Source organism: Geotrypetes seraphini, chromosome 9 (genome assembly GCF_902459505.1).
Source record: "Geotrypetes seraphini chromosome 9, aGeoSer1.1, whole genome shotgun sequence".
Taxonomy (NCBI): domain Eukaryota; kingdom Metazoa; phylum Chordata; class Amphibia; order Gymnophiona; family Dermophiidae; genus Geotrypetes; species Geotrypetes seraphini.
This window is the reverse complement of record NC_047092.1, coordinates 138230657-138254915: the sequence shown is the minus strand read 5'-3', so window position 1 is coordinate 138254915 and position 24259 is coordinate 138230657. Positions and strand designations below refer to the sequence as shown.

Sequence of the window (24259 nt, the reverse complement as noted above, 5' to 3'; positions counted from 1 at the left end):
TCTGGGCCCCTTACTGAGCAATCCTATTGGGCCCCCACGCACCCCTTCCCCCCCTTCTTCCATGGGCCGAATACACACATACTTTTCTCTGTCATCGCACTCTTTGACCAAAAGATTTGTAAGCCTGCAACCATGTCAAGGTAGACTCTTTCAGCAGGGCCCTAACCTAACCTAAACTAAACTAATCTATACCTATCTATTCTATATTAACATATGTCTAGCGCGCACAAACCCCCTTCTCTACGTGGGAAAAATAACACCAGCTCAATGCTGGCGTTAGCATCTAGCGCGCGTGACGTACGCTAAAGCCACTATCATAACTTAGTAAAAGGAGCCCTATTTTTATTAGTTAATTATTATTATTTTCCAATACTCAATATGACTTCCTTTTTTAAGGTTTGACACTTGTGCCAGAATATTTTTACTAAATTTAAGAAGTATTTGCCCTCTTTCAAATGGTATAGAAGTTAAAAAAAGGGACAGGCGTTAATGAAGTCATTAGGTTCAATCTAGCCATTTATTTCTGCATGAATTTAAACAACTAAAAAAAAAGATAAATATAGCTCATCCAGTCATACAAGAAATGGCTCTACAGCAGGGGTGCCCACACTTTTTGGGCTTGCGAGCTACTTTTATAATGACCAAGTCAAAATGATCTACCAACAATAAAATTAAAAAAAAATCACAAAGCACACTGTATGCAGAGAAAATGTTAATTATCATTTATATTCCGTGGGTTTTCAAAGAGGTCAAGTCAGACGATTCTATGCAATGTCACCTCAGGAACAACTATACAAAAATAGACAAATATACCCCCTCCCTTTTTACTAAATCGCAATAGCGGTTTTTAGAGCAGGGAGATGCACTGAATGCCCTGTGCTGCTCTCGATGCTCATAGGCTCCCTGCGCTAAAAACCACTATTGCAGATATAAATTCTCTAAACAGACACATTTTGATCACTAAACTGAAAATAAAATCATTTTTCCTACCTTTTTGTCTGGTGATTTCATGACTCTGTTTCACTTCTTTCTTCTGACTATAAATCCAATATTTTTTTTCTTTCTGCCCCTCCCCTTTTCTTTCTGTCTCTCTTTCTTTCTCTCTCCCCCTGCCCCCCCAAGCCATCGCGCCAATTTCTCCAATTCCCCGATTCTTTCCCTACCCCCTAAGCCACCATGCCGATTTCTCCCTGCTTCCACGAGCCAGGCCAGGAATGTACAAGCACCGGACTCACAAGACTTCACTTCTGATGTCAATTCTAACGACAGAGAGGAAGTTCCAGGCCAGCCAGGCAGCGATTGGCTGGCCCAGAACTTCCTCTCTGACGTCAGAATTGACGTCGGAAGTGAAGTCTTGTGAGTACGGCGCTTCTACGCACCTGGCCTGGCTCAGGGAGGCAGGAAGAAAAAGATTGCCAAGGCAACGCGATCGACTCACATTGCCTTTGCGATCTACTGGTCGATCGCCCTCGACCATTTTGGCACCCCTGCTGTTATGGTATCCTGTCCTGACCTGAGGAAAGGGGTTTAGTCCCCAAAAAACTGCCTTATTTCCATTTCCTATTTATAAACTTTAATCAATAGATACAATACTACTTGATTCTACGTAAAGCAACAAAACAATTTTTTCTACCTTTTGTCGTTTTTGCTTTAATCATCTTGTCTTCACTCTTCTTTCTAGCCAGCATCTGTCTGCTCTGTCTTCCATACAGCATCAGCCCCTTCCATCCACTGTCCGCCCTCTCCCCGTTCCATATGGCATCTTCCCTCTTTTCATGCTCCTTCAATAAACTGTCTATCCTGTGCCCCTTCTCTTCTCCTTTGTACATGATTGATTTCAGCTCTGTCACCTCTCCATTTTTCTCTCTCTGTCACCATCCCGTCCCCTATGCTCTGGCATCTCTCTCTTCTCCTTTCTTTCCTTCGCACCCCACAGTCTGGTATCTTCCCTTCCCTGATTCTCTAGCATCTCACTCCTTTCCTTTTCTTCCATCTCTCCCTCCCCCTCCATGCTCTGACATCTCCTCCTTCCTTTCCCCCCTTCCTTTTCCCTTAGTCTGGCATACTTTCCTCCTTCCCTTCATGCCCTGGCATCTCTTCCTCCCTTCCCTCCAATCCCTGGCATCTCGTTTCATTCCCTCCCTCATCTTCTTTCTCCCTCCAGTTGGGTGCAGCAAGTCTCTCCCCCTCTGCTCCCTTTCCTCCTTCTGTCACCCATGACCTGGCGTCATGAACTTCTTCAGGCAGCAGCATTCACAATTTGCCAGCTTCGGACCTTCTTATCTGTCAGGTCCTGCCTTCATGGAAACAGAAGTAGGCAGTACCCAGCAGAGAGGAAGGCCTGAAGCTGGCAACAGCAGTGAATTGTAAATGCTGATGCTAGCCGAAGAAGTTCATGACGCCAGGTCGAACACCCGGGGCAGACTGCTACTCTCCCCCCCCCCCACGACCCTCCTATCTCTCCCTCCCTCCCATCATGAGACTCTAAACAGCACTGCTCTACTCTAAGCAGGCTACTTCAGGGCTTTCTCTTGCCGTGATTCCCTCTGGCATGTCACTGATGAGGGAAGGAGGGAGAGATAGGAGGGTCGGATTGGGTTGAGGGTCGCCCGGGATGATGATGAGGCTGCTGCTGCCAGCGAATCCAGCAAGGGTGAGGCCCCAAAGCACAGCACTGGCAGGCCCCCCCCCCTTGACTATTCCGGGCCCTAGTCCTGTGCCTACTGGGCCTATCCTTTAATCTGGCCCTGCATCTCCCCCCATATGCCCTGACATCTCTCTCTTCCACTCCATGGTATGGTATCTCCTTTCCCTCCCTCCCATGGTCTTTGCATCTCTTTCCTCCTTTTCCTGATCTTCCTTCTCCCTCCTTCCCTCTCTCTCCCCAAATGGGTGCAGCTGTATTTCTCTTCCCCCTCCCCCCACTGGGTACAGCAGTATCATCAGCATTTCTCTTTCCCCCCCAATTGGGTACAGCAGAAACAGCATTTCTCTTCCCCCTCCCCCCTAATTGGGTGCAGCAACATTACTCTTCCCATTCCCCCCCCCCCGTCTCACACACCCGGCAGATTCGCTACAGACAAAGGCAAGTTGCAAGTTTCCCTTGGTCGCTGACCTATCTCCCAAAGGGCAGCGACAGAGGGAAGTTTACAACTTGCTACTCTTGCTTACTTTGGGTCTTTCTCGTTGCCGGGTCCTGCCTTCACTGAAACAGAAAGTAGGCAAGACCCGGCAGCGAGAAAGGCCCGAAGTAAGCAAGAGCAAGTAAGCTTCTCTCCGTGGCTGGCCTATCTCTCGCATGCTCCGGGGCTCTAATGGTCTGTGCCGGCTTCTCTTCTCTACCCCCCCCCCCCGACGTAACTTCCGGTTTCGGAGGGAAGCCGGGTTCGAGTCGCTTGCTGGGGGGGGGGGGTTTGTTTAAAGTCCGGCGGGTTTTTCGGCGGCTCTTCAGGCTGCGCATTAAGCAGTGGCGGCAGCAGGATTCGGCAGATGACAGCCGGGCGGGCATCTAAATTTGCTGGGCGTTGCGCCCGGCTGAAAAGCGCTGGGGAGAACACTGAGGAGCCCGGGCCCCCTGTCAGCTCCGGGCCCCTGAATGCAGGACTGGTAGTACTGCCCTGATGGCGGCCCTGCTCATGCCAGTCTTGGCTCTCTTCTGACATCACAGAACCAGGATGTGATGTCAGAAGGGAGCCAAGGCCGATGTGGCTTGTGCCGGTGAACATTTCAAGAGATACGCTGGGGGGGGGGCCTTCAAGCAGCAGGGAAGAGTGGAGGGAAAACATGGCACGTGATGCAGGGCGCCCCAGGCAGCAGCCTCCCTCGCTACACCACCGAATGTTGCCATTAGCACATAGCTTTTCAAAAGAATTAAGTAGTGGCACTTATCAGCACCTATTTTTAGGCCGTTTAAGGTCTCACACAGTAATCCTGCACTAATCAGCAAGCAGTAATGTAGCTGTGCTAATTGATTAGCACAGAATCACTCACTCTCCACTCCCAGACATGCTCCCTCTATGCAAAAATAAAAAACATTTTTAGTGCACCAATTTAGCATTTACTGCAAGATGCTTAAGCTAGTCCTACAATATGCCATTTTAAGCTGTGGTAAATGCACGCAAGCATTTATCACAGTTTAGTAAAAGGATCCCTTAATGAACTAATACAGAAATGATCAAAATCAGCTATTACAGTTACTTTATTTGATATACCACAATTATTTTATTTTATTTTTTTTTGCAATTGTTTATTTATGACAAGAAAAAACAGCACAGCAAAACATCAGGAAAATCCAACAACAGTACAATTATTAACAGTAATGTTAAGCCAAAAAGGTTTACAACAATAAAAACAAGGGTAACATTTCAGAAAAATCAGTAGATATCCGAGCAATTCACAGGCTTGATCTGTTGATAACTATTCTGGATCCTTTTAATCCAAGGGTGCTCAATGTCAGTCTTTGAGGTCAGCAACCCAGTTGGGCTTTCAGGACTCCCCAAAGAACATGCATGAGAAATTTTTGCATGCACTGCCTCCATTGTACTCAGACAGGTCTCATGCATATTTATTGGGGGAAATCCTGAAAACTAGGTTTCAGACCTCGAGGACCAAATGAGCACTCCTGCCTTAATCTCTGGCTGCTATTTCCACACGTGTCCCCTATTTCTATATTCTAGTGTGTCCATTTTAACATAAGAACAAAAGAACATAAGAAATGCCTCTGCTGGGTCAGACCCTAGGTCCATCGTGCCCAGCAGTCCGCTCACGCGGTGGCCCAGCAGGTCCAGGACCTGTGCAGTAATCTATCTATACCCCTCTATCCTCTTTTCCAGTAGGAATTTGTCTAATCCTTTCTTGAACCCCAGTACCGTACTCTGCCCAATCACGTCCTCTGGAAGCGCATTCCAGGTGTCCACCACACGTTAGGTAAAAAAGAACTTCCTAGTATTTGTTTTGAATCTGTCTCCTATCAACTTTTCCGAGTGCCCTCTTGTTCTTTTATTATTCGAAAGTTTGAAGAATCTGTCCCTCTCTACTCTCTCTATGCCCTTCATGATCTTATAAGTCTCTATCATATCCCCTCTAAGTCTCCTCTTCTCCAGGGAAAAGAGACCCAGCTTCTCCAATCTCTCAGCATATGACAGGTTTTCCATCCCTTTTATCAGACGCGTCGCTCTCCTCTGAACCCTCTCGACTAACGCCATATCCTTCTTAAGGTACGGCGACCAATATTGGACGCAGTACTCCAAATGCGGGCGCACCATTGCCCGATACAACGGCAGGATAACCTCTTTTGTTCTGGCTGTAATACCCTTTTTGATTATACCAAGCATTCTATTCGCTCTCTTAGCGGCCGCTGCACACTGTGCCGTCGGCTTCATTGTCATGTCCACCAATACCCCCAAGTCCCTTTCCTGGGTACTCTTATTCAATAATATCCCTCCCATTGTATAGTTGTACCTCGAGTTTCTGCTCCCCACATGTAATACCTTACATTTCTCAACGTTGAACTTCATCTGCCATCTCGTCGCCCAATCTTCTAGTTTGTTCAAGTCCCTTTGCAATTCTTCACATTCCTCTGTAGTCCGAGCTCCATTAAATAGTTTAGTGTCGTCCGCAAATTTTATTATCTCGCACTTCGTCCCTCTTTCTAGATCATTTATGAAGATATTAAATAGTAGCGGCCCGAGCACCGAGCCCTGCGGGACACCACTTGTGACCCTCCTCCAGTCGGAGTAGTGGCCCTTCACTCCTACCCTTTGTTTTCTACCCTCCAACCAGTTTCTGATCCATCTATGTACGTCTCCTTCCACCCCATGGTTCTTTAGTTTCCGGAGTAGGCGTTCATGGGGCACCTTGTCAAAGGCTTTTTGGAAATCTAGATATATGATGTCAATGGGGTCTCCTTTGTCCATCTGTTTGTTAATCCCTTCAAAGAAGTGCAATAAGTTTGTTTGGCACGATCGTCCCTTGCAGAAACCATGCTGGCTGGCTATCAGAAGTTCGTGCTTTTCAAAATGTTGATCAATGCTTTCTTTTATCAGTGCTTCTGCCATTTTCCCAGGAACTGAAGTCAGGCTCACTGGCCTGTAGTTTCCCGGATCACCTCTTGATCCCTTTTTAAAGATGGGCGTAACGTTGGCTATCTTCCAATCCTCCGGGATCTCGCCTGTTTTCAGGGATAAGTTGCAAATTTGCTGCAGTAGTTCCGCTATCTCCTCCTTTAATTCCTTCAGAACCCTTGGATGTATGCCATCCGGAACCGGGGATTTGTCAGTTTTTAGTTTTTCTATCTATGAGCTTAACCTCCGTTCCGGGGAAGATGGTCGAATCAATGATCAGGGAGGGTATCAATGAGCATATAGAAAAAAATAATCTGATGAGATCGAGCCAGCATGGTTTCTGTAAAGGCCGATCATGCCAGACAAATCTACTGCATTTCTTTGAGGGGTAAGTAAGCAATTGGACCAAGGTGACCCAGTAGACATTATATATCTAGATTTCCAAAAAGCCTTTGACAAGGTGCCCCATGAACGCTTACTGAAGAAACTGTGGAGTCACGGGGTGGAAGGGGACGTGTACAGATGGATCAAAAATTGGCTGGCGGACAGGAAACAGAGGGTAGGAGTAAAGGGGCACTACTCTGACTGGATAGGGGTCACAAGTGGTGTTCCGCAAGGGTCAGTGCTGGGACCATTGCTGTTCAATATATTTATTAATGATCTAGAAACGGGGACAAAGTGCGAAGTTATCAAGTTCGCGGATGACACAAAACTTTCCAGCAGGGCCAGAACTGTTGAGGAATGCAAAGAATTGCAAAGCGACCTGAACAAACTGAGTGAGTGGGCAAAAAAATGGCAGATGAGCTTCAATGTGGAGAAATGTAAGGTCTTGCACATAGGGAAGGGGAACTCCATGTACAGCTATACGATGGGAGGGAGGGTACTCGGGGAAGGCAGCCAAGAAAAAGATCTGGGGGTATTGGTAGATAACACAATGAAGCCGGCGGCACAATGTGCAGCGGCCTCAAAAAAAGCGAACAGAATGTTGGGCATTATCAAAAAAGGTATCACTACCAGAACAAAAGAAGTTATCCTGCCACTGTATCGAGCAATGGTGCGCCCACATCTGGAATACTGCGTCCAATACTGGTCGCCATACCTCAAGAAGGACATGGCAATACTCGAAAGGGTCCAGAGGAGGGCAACGAGGATGATAAAGGGTATGGAGAACCTTTCATATGCCGAACGGTTAGACAGGCTGGGGCTCTTTACCCTGGAGAAGCGGAGACTGAGAGGGGACATGATAGAAACTTATAAAATCATGAAAGGCATAGAGAAGGTGGAGAGGGACAGATTCTTTAGACTAGCAGGGACAACTAAAACAAGAGGTCATTCAGAAAAACTGAGAGGAGACAGATTCATAACGAATGCAAGGAGGTTCTTCTTCACTCAGAGGGTGGTGGACACCTGGAACGCGCTTCCCGGAGAGGTAATAGGACAGAGTACAATTCTGGGGTTCAAAAAGGGACTGGATGACTTCCTGGAAGCGAAGGGGATAACAGGGTACAGATAGAGGTTTACCGTACAGGACATTGAGCGAATAGGGTATGGATATTTTAGGTTAGGTAGGGAACACTTTCAGGTCATGGACCTGGGGGGGCCGCCGCGGGAGCGGACTGCCGGGCACGATGGACCCCTGGTCTGACCCGGCAGAGGCAACGCTTATGTTCTTATGTTATGTTCTATCTGCCTGCGAACATCCTCAATGCTCACTTCTATGAATGTTAATTTTTCTGCTTGACTTCCGTTGAAGAATTGCTCAGGTTCCGGCATGTTGGACGTGTTTTCATTAGTAAATACAGACGAGAAGAACATTTTCATGCTTAGCATGCAAAATTGTATGCACAGGTTATAGAATATTGCCAATTATGCATGTATCTTAATGGTAAAATAAGGAGCTAATTGGTGTTAATCGCTAGTTATAATTTGAAGTAACGTGCTGATCTGCACTAATTTGCAGTAACGTGCTAAGTGCATTTATTAAGTACTCTAACACCTTACCAGATATCGCCCACAAAAACTCGCCACCCCCCAAAAAAAGTTTGCCGCCACACCCCATGGAACCCCAACCTGAAAGCTCACCCCCCCCAGACCTCCCAAACCCCTACTGGGGGGGGTAGTAGGGTGTCGGCAAGAGGGATTGGACATCTCTTCTGCTGCCAATCATTGGGGAGGGTTTGGGGGATTGCGGCAGGAGAGATTGGGCATATCTCCTGCTGGGGAATATTGGGGAGGGGGGTGTTTAGGGCAGGAGGGGCTGGCCATCCCTCCTGCTGCAATCGTTGCGGGGAAGGGACAGTTCTACGATTCTCTAGCCGGCGCTTATGAGAGACTCCGGTTAGAGAATCGTGCTTTTAGGCACACTGGTCCCTCCCATACCTGAAAGGTCTTCTTTTGGGCGTTTGGGATGGGACTTGGACAATTTTTTTTTTTTTAAGAATAGATCTTAAAGGTAGACATAGTGGCAGTCTGGACGATTAATCTCCTGAACGTACAGGTAGGCCATTCTCAACCCCCCCCCCCCCCCCCCCCCAAATTTTGGACTTTTTTTTTTTCAAGAATGGACATTTCCCTGCTGCCTACTTTTGTGTGCCTAGGACCTTAGGCCAAAAGGGGACTTAGAAGCAGGTACTTGAGCATTTTCTCTATCTGTCCTGATGGGCTCACAGTCTATCTAATGTACCTGGGGCAAAGGGGGATTAAGTGACTTGCAGAAATTTCAAAACCAAAAAAAATTCCCTTACAGTAAAAGCACAGAAATCATAAACTCTTATAACAAGACTGCTGTACGCTTAGCATTAGAACAGAAGCTAAGAGTGATGCTTATAATCAGAGGAAAAGCCTTACAACCCCATTAGAGAGGAAACCCTCACCTATTTTGAGAGGGTAAATAACTTTATTGGCAGAAAAACCTCCAAAAGCAGTTACCACCTTTACAGTCTTTACAATGTTGTGTCAGCTAATCTTTCAAAACCAACATTCAATCAAATCTTAATAGTTTTATGTATTGTGTCAACTTATCTTTTCAGGTGTGTAGAGCAAGCAGACAGTCCCTTAAGCCAATGATGGCCAACCGTTTCACCTCACAGCTGCTTCAGGGCCTTAACAGGACAAGACTTCTTGCTGGCACTCACATCGTGGCAAGCCCTGAGCACCAATGCGAGTGCCGGCAAGAAGTCTTGTCCCATTAAGGCACTGAAGCTGCTGCGAGGCGAAATGGATGGTCTTTGTCGGCTTAGAGGACTGTATGCTTACTCTACACACCTGAAAAGATAAGTTGGCACAATATATAAATCTGTTAAGATTTCATTGAATATTGGTTTTGAAAGGTTAGCTTACACAACATTGTTAAGACTGTAAAAGTGGTCACTGCTTTCGGAGGTTTTTTCCTGCCAATTAAGTTATTAACAGGCTTTTCCTATGATTATAAGCATCAGTCTTAGGATTAAGTGACTTGCCCAGGTTTACGGTACTAGGAGCAGAATAGGTTTTGAACCCACAACCTCAGGGTGTTGAGGCTATAGCTGTAACCACTGTGCCACACATCCCACATTACAAATTAATGCTTGGATGTATTGGTGGATGGATTTGGGAGGTAATAACATTATCTGCCTCATGAGGAGAGGGATCTTTAGTTGCCCATACTCCCTGCCAGGATCCGTGGAGTGAAAGGGATATCCCATGTTGCATTAAATGGGGCTGTTGCTTGAAGCACAGAGGTATATACCTCTGTTAAGTAGCAGAGGGGAGAAGGGGGGAGAGAGAGAGAGAGAGAAAGCCTCATGAGTGCAAGAAAGTCACCTCTTGGTCTGGATGTGGGTGAAGAGAACCATATCTTGGGAGAAGGATGGACAGGGAGGTCTGCTCCTGTGTTTAGTCCAGCAGCTGCAGAAAACCCAGCAGGACATCTGCTGGAAAGGGTTAGGGCAGACTGCAGCCCCAGGTTGTTTTGACTAGTACAATGGGGTATTGTTGTTACTGAACCAAAGAGTCCAGTGGCCTGCAAATGTGAGAAAGTTAAGAATCAGAAGTGGACTGTAAAGTTTGACCTGTAGGATTCTGTAACTGATGTCCAATTTCATCATTAAGATCGTATAACGGTTATGGAACAGTCCAGTTTTTCTTCTCTTTATAAAGTTCAAGCATTTTTATACAAAAGTTCCTGGAGTGTGTGGATTCCTTGGAGTGGAGTAGACTGTGAATGTTAAAAGGTGGTGACAACTCCCCCAGTCTATTGGGATTTAATCTAGTGACTGGTCACCAAACAGGTGTCTGACCCAAAGAGCTTAGCCAGCATCCAGGACTGTGTGAGGGGGACCAGGGTTACACAAAATTCACTTTCTGCCAGTCACATGTCTGACTTTCAGTTTCCCTTCATCACTTTCTCATACCTCCAGTCTCTATTTTCAAATTCCTCTCTAACCAATAGCTCCTCCTATGTTGATTATACCAGCGGTGGAAAGGAATAAGTGACAGCACCTGAGACTATGTCCTCTGCCACTTAGGCCACTACTATTGCTTCAGTCTACATGGAGCATGAGTACTGTAGTGCAGTATACTTCAAAGAAGCACATAACAGAGAAGTTGGGGGGCCTCAGACAGCAGAGAAGGTAGAACACTGCTACGTATCTCTACATACTCTATCCAATCAGCATGGAAGACAGACTAGGAATGCCAGACATCCGTATTTTCCCCAGACATGTCCTCTTTTTAGAGGACATGTCCGGGCATCCGGACGACTTTTCAGAACCTGGCACTTTGTCCGGGTTTTAAAAATCTTCCACCACCTTGGGAGGGCCTCTGCAAATGCTCAGATGCAACACGGTGACATCATGCGCATGCGTGCGACATTATCACGTTGCATCCGTGCATATGCAGAAGCCCTCCTGACGCGGTCTCAAGGACAAGAACATGTTGAGGGGGTGGGGCTGGGGTAGAATGGGGCGTGACTTGGGGGTGTAACAGGGCAGGGCTGGTAGAGCTAGGCGGGCCTGGGGGGCGGGGCAATGGGTCCAGATTTTACAGGAGTAAAATCTGGTAACTCTAAGAAAGACAGATCAGCTACTTGGGTTTTGCGAGTGGGGATTACGGTACATGTAAAACTACAACATAAACATTTAATATACTGTCTTCTACCTCAGCTTGATTGTAAAACAGACATAAATGGCATCATTATTAATATGATTTTTTTGTAAAAATTTTATTATTTTATAAACTACAGTGTATTACATTTGTTACTGACTGAACCAACAGATAAAATGATCTAAATGGGTATTATAAGAGCATCACATTGTAACAAAATGCAATAGCCACCTGTAACAAAATTCTCAGTTTTCTCCTCACTCTGAACGTTAAAAGTTGTAAATTTAAAAATTTCAATAAAATTAAAACAAATGTACTGCCAGCCAGTTTTCTAACCCATTTGATCCATGATTCCATGGGAAACTGCTAAATTCTTTGATAAAATACATGAAAAGATGGCTCATCCAGAGCATTACTTCGCCAAAAGTGTAACATTCTCAATGGTTGATGAATGCGTAGTGAAGCAGCCATGATATATTTTTTTCATTTTAAGAGAATTGTCTAACATAACTCCTAATGTCTTAAGAGCTGTTTCAAAATGAATTTCAACATCTCTAAAAGTAATTGAGATTGGAAAATTTGGAAGGTTATAACTGCTTAACAACATAATTTGAGTTTTTTCCACATTTAATTTCAACCTATTAAACTGAAGCCACTGGCATATCACGTCTAGACATACACAAAAAGTCAAGTGTTTCTTAGTAAGATTTCTTAATTCTAAAGATAAATTGTATGTCATCTGCATAAATTCTGTACTCTAGTCCCAAACTGTTCAGTAGAACACACAGAGGTTTCAAAAAAAATGTTAAACAGAGTTGCAGAAAAGGCCGAGCCCTGAGGGACCCCATAACTCATTATCATGCATTTAGATTTATTCATCCCATTGAATACTAAAAATTGACATGTTCAAAAAGGATTCAAACCATTCATACTCTGAAAGTAACAATTTCAACAAGAAATTTAAGTACTTCATTACTTACATATTACTAATAAATATTTAATTTATCTTAAGCTAATGTACAGTGGTGCCTCACACAACGAACTTAATCCGTTCCAGGAGCAAGTTTGTTATGTGAAACGTTCGTTGTGTGAAACGCGTTTTCCCATAAGAATACATTTAAAACACAATAATTCGTTCTGCAGCCCTGTTTTCCCATAAGAATACATTTAAAACACAATAATTCGTTCTGCAGCCCTACATTTCCCTCCCTCCACCTCACCTTGTATGCGGAGTCTGCCGGCCCTCTCCCTCACCCAGCCGCACGCTTCCAGAAAGCTGTGCACGCGCAGCTGCTGGAGTTGGTCAATGTTCTACTCTCCTGCAACTTCCGGTTTCCGGTTGCGTCAGAGGAGAAGATTGAGCAACAGAGCATGCGCGCGTGCGCTGCTCCCTGAAAGCGTGCGGCTGGCCGAGAAAGAGGGCCGGAGAACTCGGCATCCAGGGTAAGGTGGAGGGAGATGATGGAACAGTATTTCATGGTACAGTATTACTATTTGTTAAAAAGGAAATAATCTTTTGATGTTTTCTGGATTTTTTTTCGTTAGCTTAAACATGGCTTAACTTGCTGTAAATGGGTCAGGTCTCGTAAGATAGGACCAGAGAATTGGGTCTGGGTAAAACCAGGATTTGCAGGATCTCCAGGATCCTCATGGACTTGTATTGAGATCCTGGTAATATTGCAGGATTTCACGAATTTTCCAGGACCCTGGTCCACCTTAACAGCAGACCTCCTCTTTTTTTGATTGCCACAGCTGCTGCTCTGCATTTACTGGAGTCCCCTACACGCCGTCTTCTCCTTCTCTGCATGGGTGCTGCTGTTCCCGGCTTCGGCGAGAGTAGTTCCGCCCCCCCCCCCCCCGGGCCCCTCGGGCGACTTCGTTGTGTGAAACGAAGTTCGTTGTGGGGAGCACGACAAAAAGTTCGTTGTGCGCAGCGTTCGCTGTGCGAGGCGTCCGTTATGCGAGGCACCACTGTATATTGATGTTACTGGGGGTTAACACCACAGTAGTTTAACTGTGCTATGACCAAATGGTATATATACAATGGATTTAAAGGCCAGTGCACCCAAAAACTGCTAGGGTTTTTTCATCAGGCATAGCTTAATAAAATAAAATAAAAACCATCATTCAACCTTAGTAATATGAGCTTCCAGGCAAAGTGCTAGAGCTCTCCCAAATGATGCAATATACAAAAAGTTTTATAATCAGTCAGAGGATTTCATTGCTCTTCAGTACTACATCATCAATAAACTGACTAGTGAACCTGATAATTGAGTTTGTAATTGGTCTATGAGCAGATTTATGGTAGGTGAACAACAATGTGAACACATGCCGGTTAGGAAGCCACTAGAAAAGAAATGCAAAATGCAAATGGAATGGATTAGTGTTGCCCATTGTTAATTTGAATAAAGGCTCAGAAATTCTACTAAATAAGCTAAATATCAACATTCAGAGTAAGGAAGCAAAACTTAAGAACATAAGAATTGCCGCTGCTGATAAGATCAGTGGTCCATCGTGCCCAGCAGTCCGCTCACGCGACGGCCCTCTGGTCAAAGACCAGCGCCCTGAGACTAGCCCTACCTGCGTACGTTCCGGTTCAGCAGGAACTTGTCTAACTTTGTCTTGAATCTCTGGAGGGTGTTTTCCCCTATGACAGACTCCGGAAGAGCGTTCCAGCGTTCCAGTTTTCTACCACTCTCTGGGTGAAGAAGAACTTCTTTACGTTTGTATGGAATCTATTCCCTTTCAATTTTAGAGAGTGTCCTCTCTCTCGTTCTACCTACCTTGGAGAGGGTGAACAACCTGTTCTTATCTACTAAGTCTATTTCCTTCAGTACCTTGAATGTTTTGATCATGTCCCCTCTCAGTCTCCTCTGTTCGAGGGAGAAAAGGCCCAGTTTCTCTAATCTTTCAATGTACGGCAACTCCTCCAGCCTCTTAACCATTTTAGTCTCTCTTCTTTTGAGTAATACCGTGTCCTTCTTCATGTACGGCGACCAGTGCTGGATGCAGTACTCCAGGTGAGGGCGCACCATGGCCCAGTACAGTGGCATGATAACCTTTTCCTATCTGTTCGTGATCCCTTCTTTATCATTCCTAGCATTCTGTTCACCCTTTTCGCCGCCGCTGCACATTGCACGGACGGCTTCAACTTGTCGATCAGAACTCCCAAGTCTCTTTCTTGGGAGGTCTCTCCAAGTACCACCCTAGACATCACTTTACACTTATCCACGTTGAACCTCATTTGCCATGTCGATGCCCATTTCTCGAGCTTGATTATGTCATGTTGCAGATCTTCGCAATCCCCCCTGTGTCTTCACTACTCTGAATAACTTTGTATCATCCGCAAATTTAATTACCTCACTGAGTGTATACATTTAGGGATGATTCAATAAATTTTCCCTAAAAACTCGGTGCAGATTACTGCAGCACTAAGCACTAGATACACTGTATAGAATCACGCTTAGCACCGGTTAAGTGGTGTTAGGCGTCACTATGCATACTAACTTTTAAGTGTACCCTATTTATACCCACAATCTGTCTGCAACCATGACCACTTTTGCATACCACTTTGTGCTGCTGCTGCTACAATTACTATTATTGCTACTATTTAACATTTCTGTAGCACTGATAGACATTTAAGAGATGGTCCATGCTCAGTAGAGCTTATAATCTAAATTAACAGACAACAGAACAACCACGTCCAACATAACTCCCTCTCATCTCTCTCTTCCTCATGCATCTCTACCTCACTCCTCTCCTACCACCATGTCCAATTATTCTCTCTCCCTCCCTATACCCAACAATTCTCTTTCTTCATCTTCCCATGTGCACCATTCTCTCTTTCCCTCTCTCAGACACCCAATTCTCCCTTTCTATTCCCTCCCTCATCTTAGCATCTCTTTCCCTCACTCCTTCCATTCTTCCATCCTATGGCTCATGCTCCCTCCCTCCTTTCCTCCATTATGTATCCCAAGATCATGCCCCCTCCCTCCTTCTTTCCATCCATCATTTGTCCAAAGTTTGTGCCCCCTCCCTCCTGAGTCTCAACACACTCCTCTCCCTCCCTCCCTTCTGTACCTCAAGTAAGTGCCTTCCTCTGGCAGGTGTTTACCTTCTGACCGGCTCACTCATACTTCCTGCCGCAGTCATTCCTCTGCACAAAGCCGCGGTCGGCATCTCTTACACGCGTCCCGCAGCTGAGTCAGAAGCCTTCCCTCTGACGTGGGAGGAGCTCCAATGTCAGAAGGAAGACTTCTGGCTCAGCTGCAGGACATGCATAGGAGCTGCCACCCGTGGCTTTGTGCAGAGAAGCTACTTTGGCAGGAAGAAGGAGGGAGCCAGCCAGAAGGTAAACATCCGCCAGAGGAAGGCATGTACTTGAGGCAAAGAATGGAGGGAGAGAGAGGGGCGCATTAGGATTCAAGAGGGAGAGGGGTGTGTTGGGACACCAAAGGCAGAACAGAACCCCCATTTGTAAGTACGAGTTTGACGTAAGTCGGATGTAAAACAGGGACTGCCTGTACTAAGAAAATACAAAAGGAGCTCTCAAGAACAAAGAAATGTAGGTGATGGAAGACACTGCCTATCAAAAATAATTTTCCAAGTATGTTTCTTCTCCCTTATGAAGCAAAAGTTTAAGAAAGGTCATGACTGTGGTGTTGAAATATCTCAAATGCTTGTATGAAAATTGTGACAGTGCAATTATCTATCCTCACTGCAATTAACAGAACAAGAAAACACACTTCAAGATACAGATGGCAAAGGTTTTCTCACCTTTTGTGTTTATGAGGAAGAATGTTATCTCATCAACCTCCCCTAGGAGCGTAGGAGCTGTTACTGCCGTGGCTGGCACTAAAAACACGCTACCGTTTTGTAAAAAGCAGGGCGGGGGAGCAATCTTTAGGGCCTCCTCTAAGAAAAATATTTCTCCAAGGGCACAGAATGAAAAAGTCACTTAGAGTTGTAGAATATTTTTCTTTAGAAAACCATCTGGGATACATCTATGATTTCCTTAAGAGACAGATATAATAATACTTTCTGAAGGACAAAATCATCAAATGATATAATCATTGGCTTATATTTTCAGTGCTGTACCAGAAAGGTAAAATTCTATGGGTGTCAGCTTAGTATCCAGAATTTAGGTAGAACATAAGGGCTTAGTACTGTAAGGCCTGGATAGCTTAGGACAGGGGTGGGCAACTCCAGTCCTCGAGGGCCGCAATCCAGTCGGGTTTTCAGGATTTCCCCAATGAATATGCATTGAAAGCAGTGTATGCAAATAGATCTCATACATATTCATTGGGGAAATCCTGAAAACCCGACTGGATTGCAGCCCTTGAGGACCAGAGTTGCCAATCCCTGGCTTAGGAGGTTGACTGTCCTAATCTATGTACTAGCAACAGAACACCTAGTTAACATCAAGATTATATTTGGCTTCCTATTGCTCTACCACCACATGCACCACATGACAAACTGGATAAAAGTGGGGGGGGGGTGTATCAAGGTAAAGTGCTGGTCAGGGGGGATGTGGACCGAGGTGGATTGCCGATCGATGGGTGGGGGGGGGGCATTGCTCCCTCACCCCATGTGCCACATGCTATGAAAATAAAAGTTTAACTGTTTAAGTAGCAATGCTTAAACTAGCCATTAGGTGGCTGTGAATTTTGACGTGTAAGAACGCATGTTGGGGGAGGGCCACACTGAACTTGTCCCGTGATGACAGAGCCGCGCTTAATTGGTGGCTCTTAACTGGTAACGATGGAAGGGCTGCACTGCACTGGCGGCTCTGAAAGGGCCACGCTGAATTGTCCTAGATCCACAGAAGGTGTGGTAAATGCTCCCACTTTAATTTTTGCAGATAAAAGAACTAATGTGAACATTAATGCATGACCAATAAAGTTTGGTTTTTTAAAAAAATCTGGTTTTAATGTGAAGGAAAGTCCCATGTTAGAATGTATTAAGCCCAGATTTTAGTAAAAAGGGCCCCTAACAGACATACAGAATAAAAGACAGAGACAAGAGAAACATTTTGCCACTAGAGCATAACTTCCCCTCAAAGACCTGCAGCTACCAGCTCTTGATCTATTTCTGTTTCTCTTATCACATCTGTAAAGCCAAACACGAATGCAGATGGACATTACTTTTTGTGCAATGTGTCTAAACCCCACCCCGGCAGTTGTTTTTAATCTTGTTACAACACCAGAGTGTTGTAATATTATGGCTCCTTAAGGGCAAGCAGGTAATTCCCTCTCGAACTACTGTAACAGCACCAGTAGATTCATAGCTAGCAGGCATGCAATCAGATCCCTCGAGAGATTGGGCTGTGGTTTCTGTAGATGAGTCTCTGAGGAGGTGCTGCTTAGTAATACCATTGTTGCTAACATTTCTACCATGGCAACAGCAGATATGCACCCAGCCTGGAAGTCTGCCAAGGAACCATCACTGCTATTATACCACCAAACTAGCCCCCCTCCTTTACAAAGCCACGCTAGCTGCGGCAGTAAGAACTCCGACGCTCATAGAATTCCTATGAGCGTCTGAGTTCTTACCGCCGCAGCCGGCGCTAAAAACACTAGCGCGGCTTTGTAAAGAAGGGCCTATATGAAATGAACTTAAGACAATATTCTATATGATGCATTTTCAGAAGCCAAACTCACAAAATTTAGCACCTGGGAGTAAAACACTAATTCCTTAAACACACACAGATCTGTTCTGTGTTTGTCAATTACTGTGAGAATGCTGATAAGTGTTTTCATGGTAAAATCTTCTTATACTGTCCAAGTGCAGAATTTAAATAAGAATATAAGAATTGCCGCGGCTAGGTCAGACCAGTGGTCCATCGTGCCCAGCAGTCCGCTCACGCAGCGGCCCTTAGGTCAAAGACCAGTGCCCTAACTGAGATTAATAATAATAATAACATATATACCGCAATACCGTTAAGTTCTATGCGGTTTACAAAAGATTAGTGGGATACAAGTTGAGTTGACGTACAAGTTGAATTAACTTAAGGGATGTGGGGAACAAATGGGAGAAAGGGCAAGAGAGGGGAAAGAGGGAAGTGGGTCAGCTGTCTAGGTCTTTCGGGAATAGGTGGGTTTTGAGGCGTTTCCTGAATATCTCATAAGTGGTGGGCAATAGGAGTTGTTCTAGGTCTTTACCCCATAGAGCAGCCTGATGTGAGAGAAGATGCTCATGGTGTTTTTTAAGTTTGCATCCTCTAACCGGGGGAGAAACGAAGTGCGAGTGGGAGCTTCTCTTGTGTTTGTTGGCTGAGAAGGAGAATAGGTCAGTGATGTATTTAGGGGTTAGACCGTAGAAAACTTTAAAACAGAGGCAGGTGAATTTAAACTTTACACGAGCTTCCATCGGCAACCAGTGTAGCTGTTTGAAGTATGGCGTCACGTGATCGAACTTCTTTAGACCGAAGATTAGTCTGACCGCAGTGTTTTGCACTAGTTGCAATCGTCGCATATTCTTTTGAGGGATTGATAAGTAGACGATGTTACAGTAGTCAAGTTGACTTAATACGAGGGATTGTACCAAGATTCTGAAGACAGAGTTATCAAAGTATGCTTTAATGGATTTAAGTTTCCAGAGGGTGAAAAAACTCTTTTTGATTATGGAGTCCACCTGATCTTTCATGGTGAGGCATTGGTCCAGAGTTACACCCAGTATTTTAATGGTGGGCTGTATGGGGTAGTTATGTTTGTTGATGTCTAGTGGGGTTTTGGTGTCAAGAGGGTGCGGTGAAGCGACAAAGAATTTTGTTTTCTCAGTATTGAGCTTGAGTTTGAAGTTTGTCGTCCAATGTTCCATCAAGTTTATGGCTTCTGATGCTTTTGGAATTGTTTCCGAGATAGAGTTGGCAAATGGGATAATAATTGTGAAGTCATCAGCGTAACTGAATAATTTTATCCCCAGCTGGGTTAATTGAATGCTCAGTGAGGTCATGTAGATATTGAAAAGCAGAGGGGATAGTGGGGACCCTTGCGGAACGCCGGATGGGTTGCTCCAGGTGTTGGAGAGATCATTGTTGAAGCGAACCTGATAGGTTCGGGACGAAAGGAAACCATGAAACCAGTTTAGCACTTCGCCTCTGATGCCAATAGCGTCTACACACTGTAGCAAATTTGCATGGTCTACAAGGTCAAAGGCAGAGCTCATGTCGAATTGCATGATCAGGGCACTGAGACCATTGCTTAAAAGTAGGTGCAAGTAATCTAATATGGCCGCAATTACCGTTTCTGTGCTGAAAAGCAGTCTAAAGCCGGATTGAGTCTCATGCAGGAGTGAGAACTGGTCAAGATATTCCATTAATTGGGAGTGTACCAGCCCCTCCATGATCTTTACAAAGATTAGCCTTACCTGCGTGCATTCTGGTTCAGCAGGAACTTGTCTAACTTTGTCTTGAATCCCTGAAGGGTGTTTTCCCCTAGAACAGCCTCCGGAAGAGCATTCCAGTTTTCCACCAATCTCTGGATGAAGAACAGCTTCCTTACGTTTGTACGAAATCTATCCCCTTTCAACTTTAGAGAGTGCCCTCTCGCTCTCCCTACCTTGGAGAGGATGAACAACCTGTCTTTATCTACTAAGTCTATTCCTTTCATTAGGGTTATTATGCTTCAGGATTAACATTTAATAAAGAATATCATAAAAATTACATGACCTGTTTCACTAAGGTATAAAAATACAATTATGCATCGTCTTTGGAATGAAGACAAAAAAGTGGAAATGCTAAAATTGTTCCCCAGGTGTTTCAAATGCATTATAAAAGAAATAAATAGGGCTTTCACGTTTTATGAAATTAATGTGGACTAGGAGGTCTAAGTATTTTGAATGGTTTGTTTTCCATTATTAAGGGAAAATTATAACTTATTTCCATGGCTTTCACTCCCAGTTTTCAAGGACCACCACCAACTCAGGTTTTCACAAGTTAAGTGTTTGTTATAATTAGCAATATCTGGATGGTAGTGCCTGTACTGATTTTAAATAAACTTGACCACTTCAATGATTTGTATCCCAGTTTCCATGTGATATGGTTAAAGTGATTGCAGCTGCCACAGACAACTAACTGCATGCCTTACAGTATAAAAAAAAGTTCTGATCATATTATATTCCCCCCCCCCCACCATGCTTTGTGGAACTTTACAATAATTTTTAGATACCTGCATCAACCAAATTGGTAGTCTGGGAGGTACTACATTTCAAACTGTCAAGCTTATTTGGTTTGGCTTTCCCCTTTTTGTATTCTACAATATAGAATGTAGTTAATTTGAAGGTTTGTTTGGAATTGAACTATTTGATATTCTGCATAGAGTTAAAAGTTTAACTATTCAGATGAGCCTCTGAATAATCTATACATGATGAAATTTGGGAGTAGATTTTGTATCAGATCAGTCAACTTTCTAGACACCATAGTTACCATCAGCAATGGATATATACAAGCATCTATATAAGAACATAAGAGTTGCCGCTGCAGGGTCAGACCAGTGGTCCATCATGCCCAGCAGTCCGCTCATGTGGCGGCCCTTTTGGTCAAAGACCACCGCCCTGAGACTAGCCCTACCTGCGTACGTCCTTCTTCAGTAAGAACTTGTCTAACATAGTCTTGAATCCCTGGAGGGTGTTTTCCCCTATGACAGACTCCGAGAGAGCGTTCCAGTTTTCTACCACTCTCTGGGTGAAGAAGAACTTCCTTACGTTTGTACGGAATCTATCCCCTTTCAACTTTAGAGAGTGCCCTCTTGTTCTCCCTACCTTGGAGAGTGTGAACAACCTGTCCTTATCTATTAAGTCTATTCCCTTCAGTACCTTGAATGTTTCGACCATGTCTCCTCTCCATCTCCTATGTTTGAGGGAGAAGAGGCCTTGTTTCTCTAATCTTTCGCTGTACAGCAGCTCCTCCAACCCCTTAACCATTTTAGTCGTTCTTCTCTGGACCCTTACATACAGATGCAGCTACTTCTACAATTCCAGCTTCTACCCCTCACATACAACCCCCCCCCCCCAAAAAAAACATTATAGACTGCCAAGCCACACAATACCAAGATCTGCTGTGACCGAAGAGACAGACTTAAACACCTCAAACCCTGAGTGAATCCTTCAAACAAAAAGGATACAATTCCAAAGTAATATCCAAGAATATTGCATCCCCCCCCCCCTTGAAATACCCAGAGAGATCCTAGTGCAGTACAAATTACAAGAAAACAACAGAGAGAATCCCCCTAGTAGTGACATATAACCAGAGCTGAAAAATCTGAGAAAAATTATAAAAGATCTACAACCACTACTCCAGGAGGATGAATTACTAAACAAAATATTCCCAGGTCCACCTATACTGGCCTCCCAACATCCACCATGTTGTGTAAGGACTTGAACACAAGTACTAAGCCTTATGAACTTGGGCAAATCAGTTAACCCTCCATTGTCTCAGGTACAAACTTAGGGGGGGGGGGTCTTTTACTAAAGATTAGGGCATGTTATCTGCCACAGGGCCCATTTTTTCCCACTGGCCCTGCTGTAGATGGAATGGGCTAATCTTTAGTAAAAGGCCTACTTAGATTGCGAGTCCCCTGGGAACAGGGAAATACCTAGTGTACCTAAATGTAACTAGCCTTGAGCTGCTACTGAAAAAGGTATGACCTAAATAAAAATAAGAAAAATGTTGATTAAAACACCCCAGAGTGGGTACATTTTTTTAAAAAATGAAACATTTACTTTTATTTTCAGCAATGAGTTAGATCCTTGATGGGTACAGCATCACACAGATTCTGTGGCTAATTGCCTAGGCAGGCAAATTGGTTCGGAATTTGGCCCGTACCATACCACTGTTGCCATGGGAACGGGTTATCTTTCCCCAGATCACATGTGTTCTGTTGGGTTTGCCACCAGGAGTTATGGTGTTATTCTTAGCCTTGTACACATAGGCACATCTCTTGCCCAGATAGAAGTCTGTTTTATTACGGGCATAGACCCCTTCAATTTTCAGCAAAGCAGTATGCTCTTGCTGGTTCTGGAGTCCACGCCAGTAGCCAGCAAAAATGTCCTTGGACCAGAGCCTTCCAAATATTTTGGTATGCTACTGTCTGATGCAAACGAGCCCGCCCCGACGTCCAAGATGGAGGAAAAGGAAGAGCACGGGGCATGCTGGGAGCATATTTTACTACATAGAGGGCAATTCTATACACAGATTCTAAGATTTACATGTGCATTACACATGTTAATGTTTAAAATACTAAACATATGCACATACATATCAATATGGCTCCTATGTGCTATTCTATAAATATGTTTATGTCTTGCATAGCACTTGTTTGCCAGGAAGGTGTTGTCAGCCTAGAGGCATATGCTTATAACATAGTTTCAAAGCGATTTACAAGTATAAAAAAAGGGGTAACAAAAAAATTTGCACATACCTTTACCAAGACAGACTTACAGACCACGAAGGGATACTGGGTAGAACTACATAATTTTAGAAAAAGGCAGCATTGAAGGATCACATAATGGGAGGGTGGAGCACAGGTGTGGCTCCCACTTATGCACATAGATTACATAATACTGCAAGTTACTTGTGGTGCTGCCACATTTAGGAACTCACACATCAATTTTATGGCCGATATAAGTGTATGCACCTAAATATTAAGTGTATCAATACTGAGTTACTTTAGTATTTTTTTTAAGGCAAGCTAAGCTCTTAGGTTTCATTGTGAAATAGGCTCTACCATGAAAGAATCACTCTCTTAAAGTATGTGCCTCCTTATAGAATTAACCCCAAAGCACTGCTAAATATTTTCTTATAGAACTTTGACGCACTGTCCCCATACACACTTGTGATTTTTTTTCCCTCTTTCCCACAAGCCCCTGGGTGAGTGGAATCCTCTTCCCCCACTTTTCTCCCACTAGCAACAGAAGAGAAGTACCGGTATTTCTTACCTGCATCTACCTTTTCCTCAGCTGGCTTCACTCTCAAGTTTGACTGCACAGGGCTGGTAGGTCTCAAAAGATAACGGAGTCCCGGATAATTCCTACCATTAAAGTGTTCCTGTGCTGCATAAGTTGAACTCAGGAATTTAATGTTATGGTGTGTGGGTGGATGAGATGGCTGCTCTGTTCTCCTGCCAGGTACTTCCACCGGCTGCAAACTGGTATCAGGGGCTGCATGGAGAACAAAGGATTAGGGTCAATGAAAAAGAGAAAAGGGCCCTGCCAGCAATTTCCTGATACTATTACCACAAATTATAAGGACTCAATATAAATTATCAGTGCTGGAGGGTATGTCCTGAAGAGCAATTGTGTGTGCCAGATAAAGCAAAAATCAATGAATTAAACTCAGCATTTTTCTACATGGGTGATACATCCAAGACATTACACTGTGAATTAGGACTGAGGATATTTTCAATTGATTAGCTCATTTCTTGTCTTTTTCAAGCAATAAAATACATTTCCAGCCTTCAATGTCTCAGGCTTAATTTCCTGACATCATTTTTCTCTTTCTTTTATAATATTTCTTGTTCTCTTTCTTTGGCGTCCTTCTCGGGGGGGTTTTCTGTTTCAGATTTGCCTCATTCTTTGACTCTTTCTACAGGGTATTTTCAATAATGCTTATCCCTTTCCTTTCTAATATGCCACTCTTCTTCCTCTATCTCTATTTTCTACTAATTCTTTTCTCATAAAAATGCTTCTCATCATGCTCTTTTCACCTTCTTGCAAAGCTCTTTGCTCTACCTGTCCTCTCTCTTCTCCCCCTAATCTGATGTATATGCATGTTTATCTATCCTCTTTCTGGATGCTTCTCCCCCTCACCTTAATCATCAATCTCATTGTATTCTTTTCTTCTTATTCCTCCAAAGGCCTCTCCTTTGCCCCCCCCCCTCCTTTTCTCTTGAGCACTGTCAACTCCCCCTTACTCCTGTACTCTTCTCTCCTATGGTCACTATTGCATTCATCCTCTTTCCTTCTGTTCTTACCGTCGCCCCAAAATAACATTTCCCTGTCACCATGCTCTTCTAATATGTGGCAAAAAGACTTCTTCAATGCATATGGCTTTCATAGGGAAGATAAGGAAGTGGGTCAGCTCACTTTTTCCCTACAATATCCTTTATGAGATGTGGTGG

The 24259-nt window shown here is 44.2% G+C and overlaps 1 protein-coding gene and 1 pseudogene across 3 annotated transcripts in view; both read right to left on the bottom strand.

Annotated features, from left to right (window-relative positions):
• Window positions 1–24259, bottom strand: part of CLSTN2 (calsyntenin 2) — a 1243607-nt gene that overhangs the window by 1027330 nt on the left and 192018 nt on the right. For 2 of the 3 annotated variants that reach the window (XM_033958408.1, XM_033958407.1), the window contains exon 2: window positions 23079–23300. The exons of the other annotated variant lie outside the window; for it this stretch is intronic. In XM_033958408.1, coding sequence (XP_033814299.1) covers window positions 23079–23300 — 222 coding nt within the window. The remainder of the gene's footprint in view (window positions 1–23078; window positions 23301–24259) is intronic. 3 annotated transcript variants of the gene reach the window in all.
• Window positions 21883–22364, bottom strand: LOC117366857 (annotated as a pseudogene).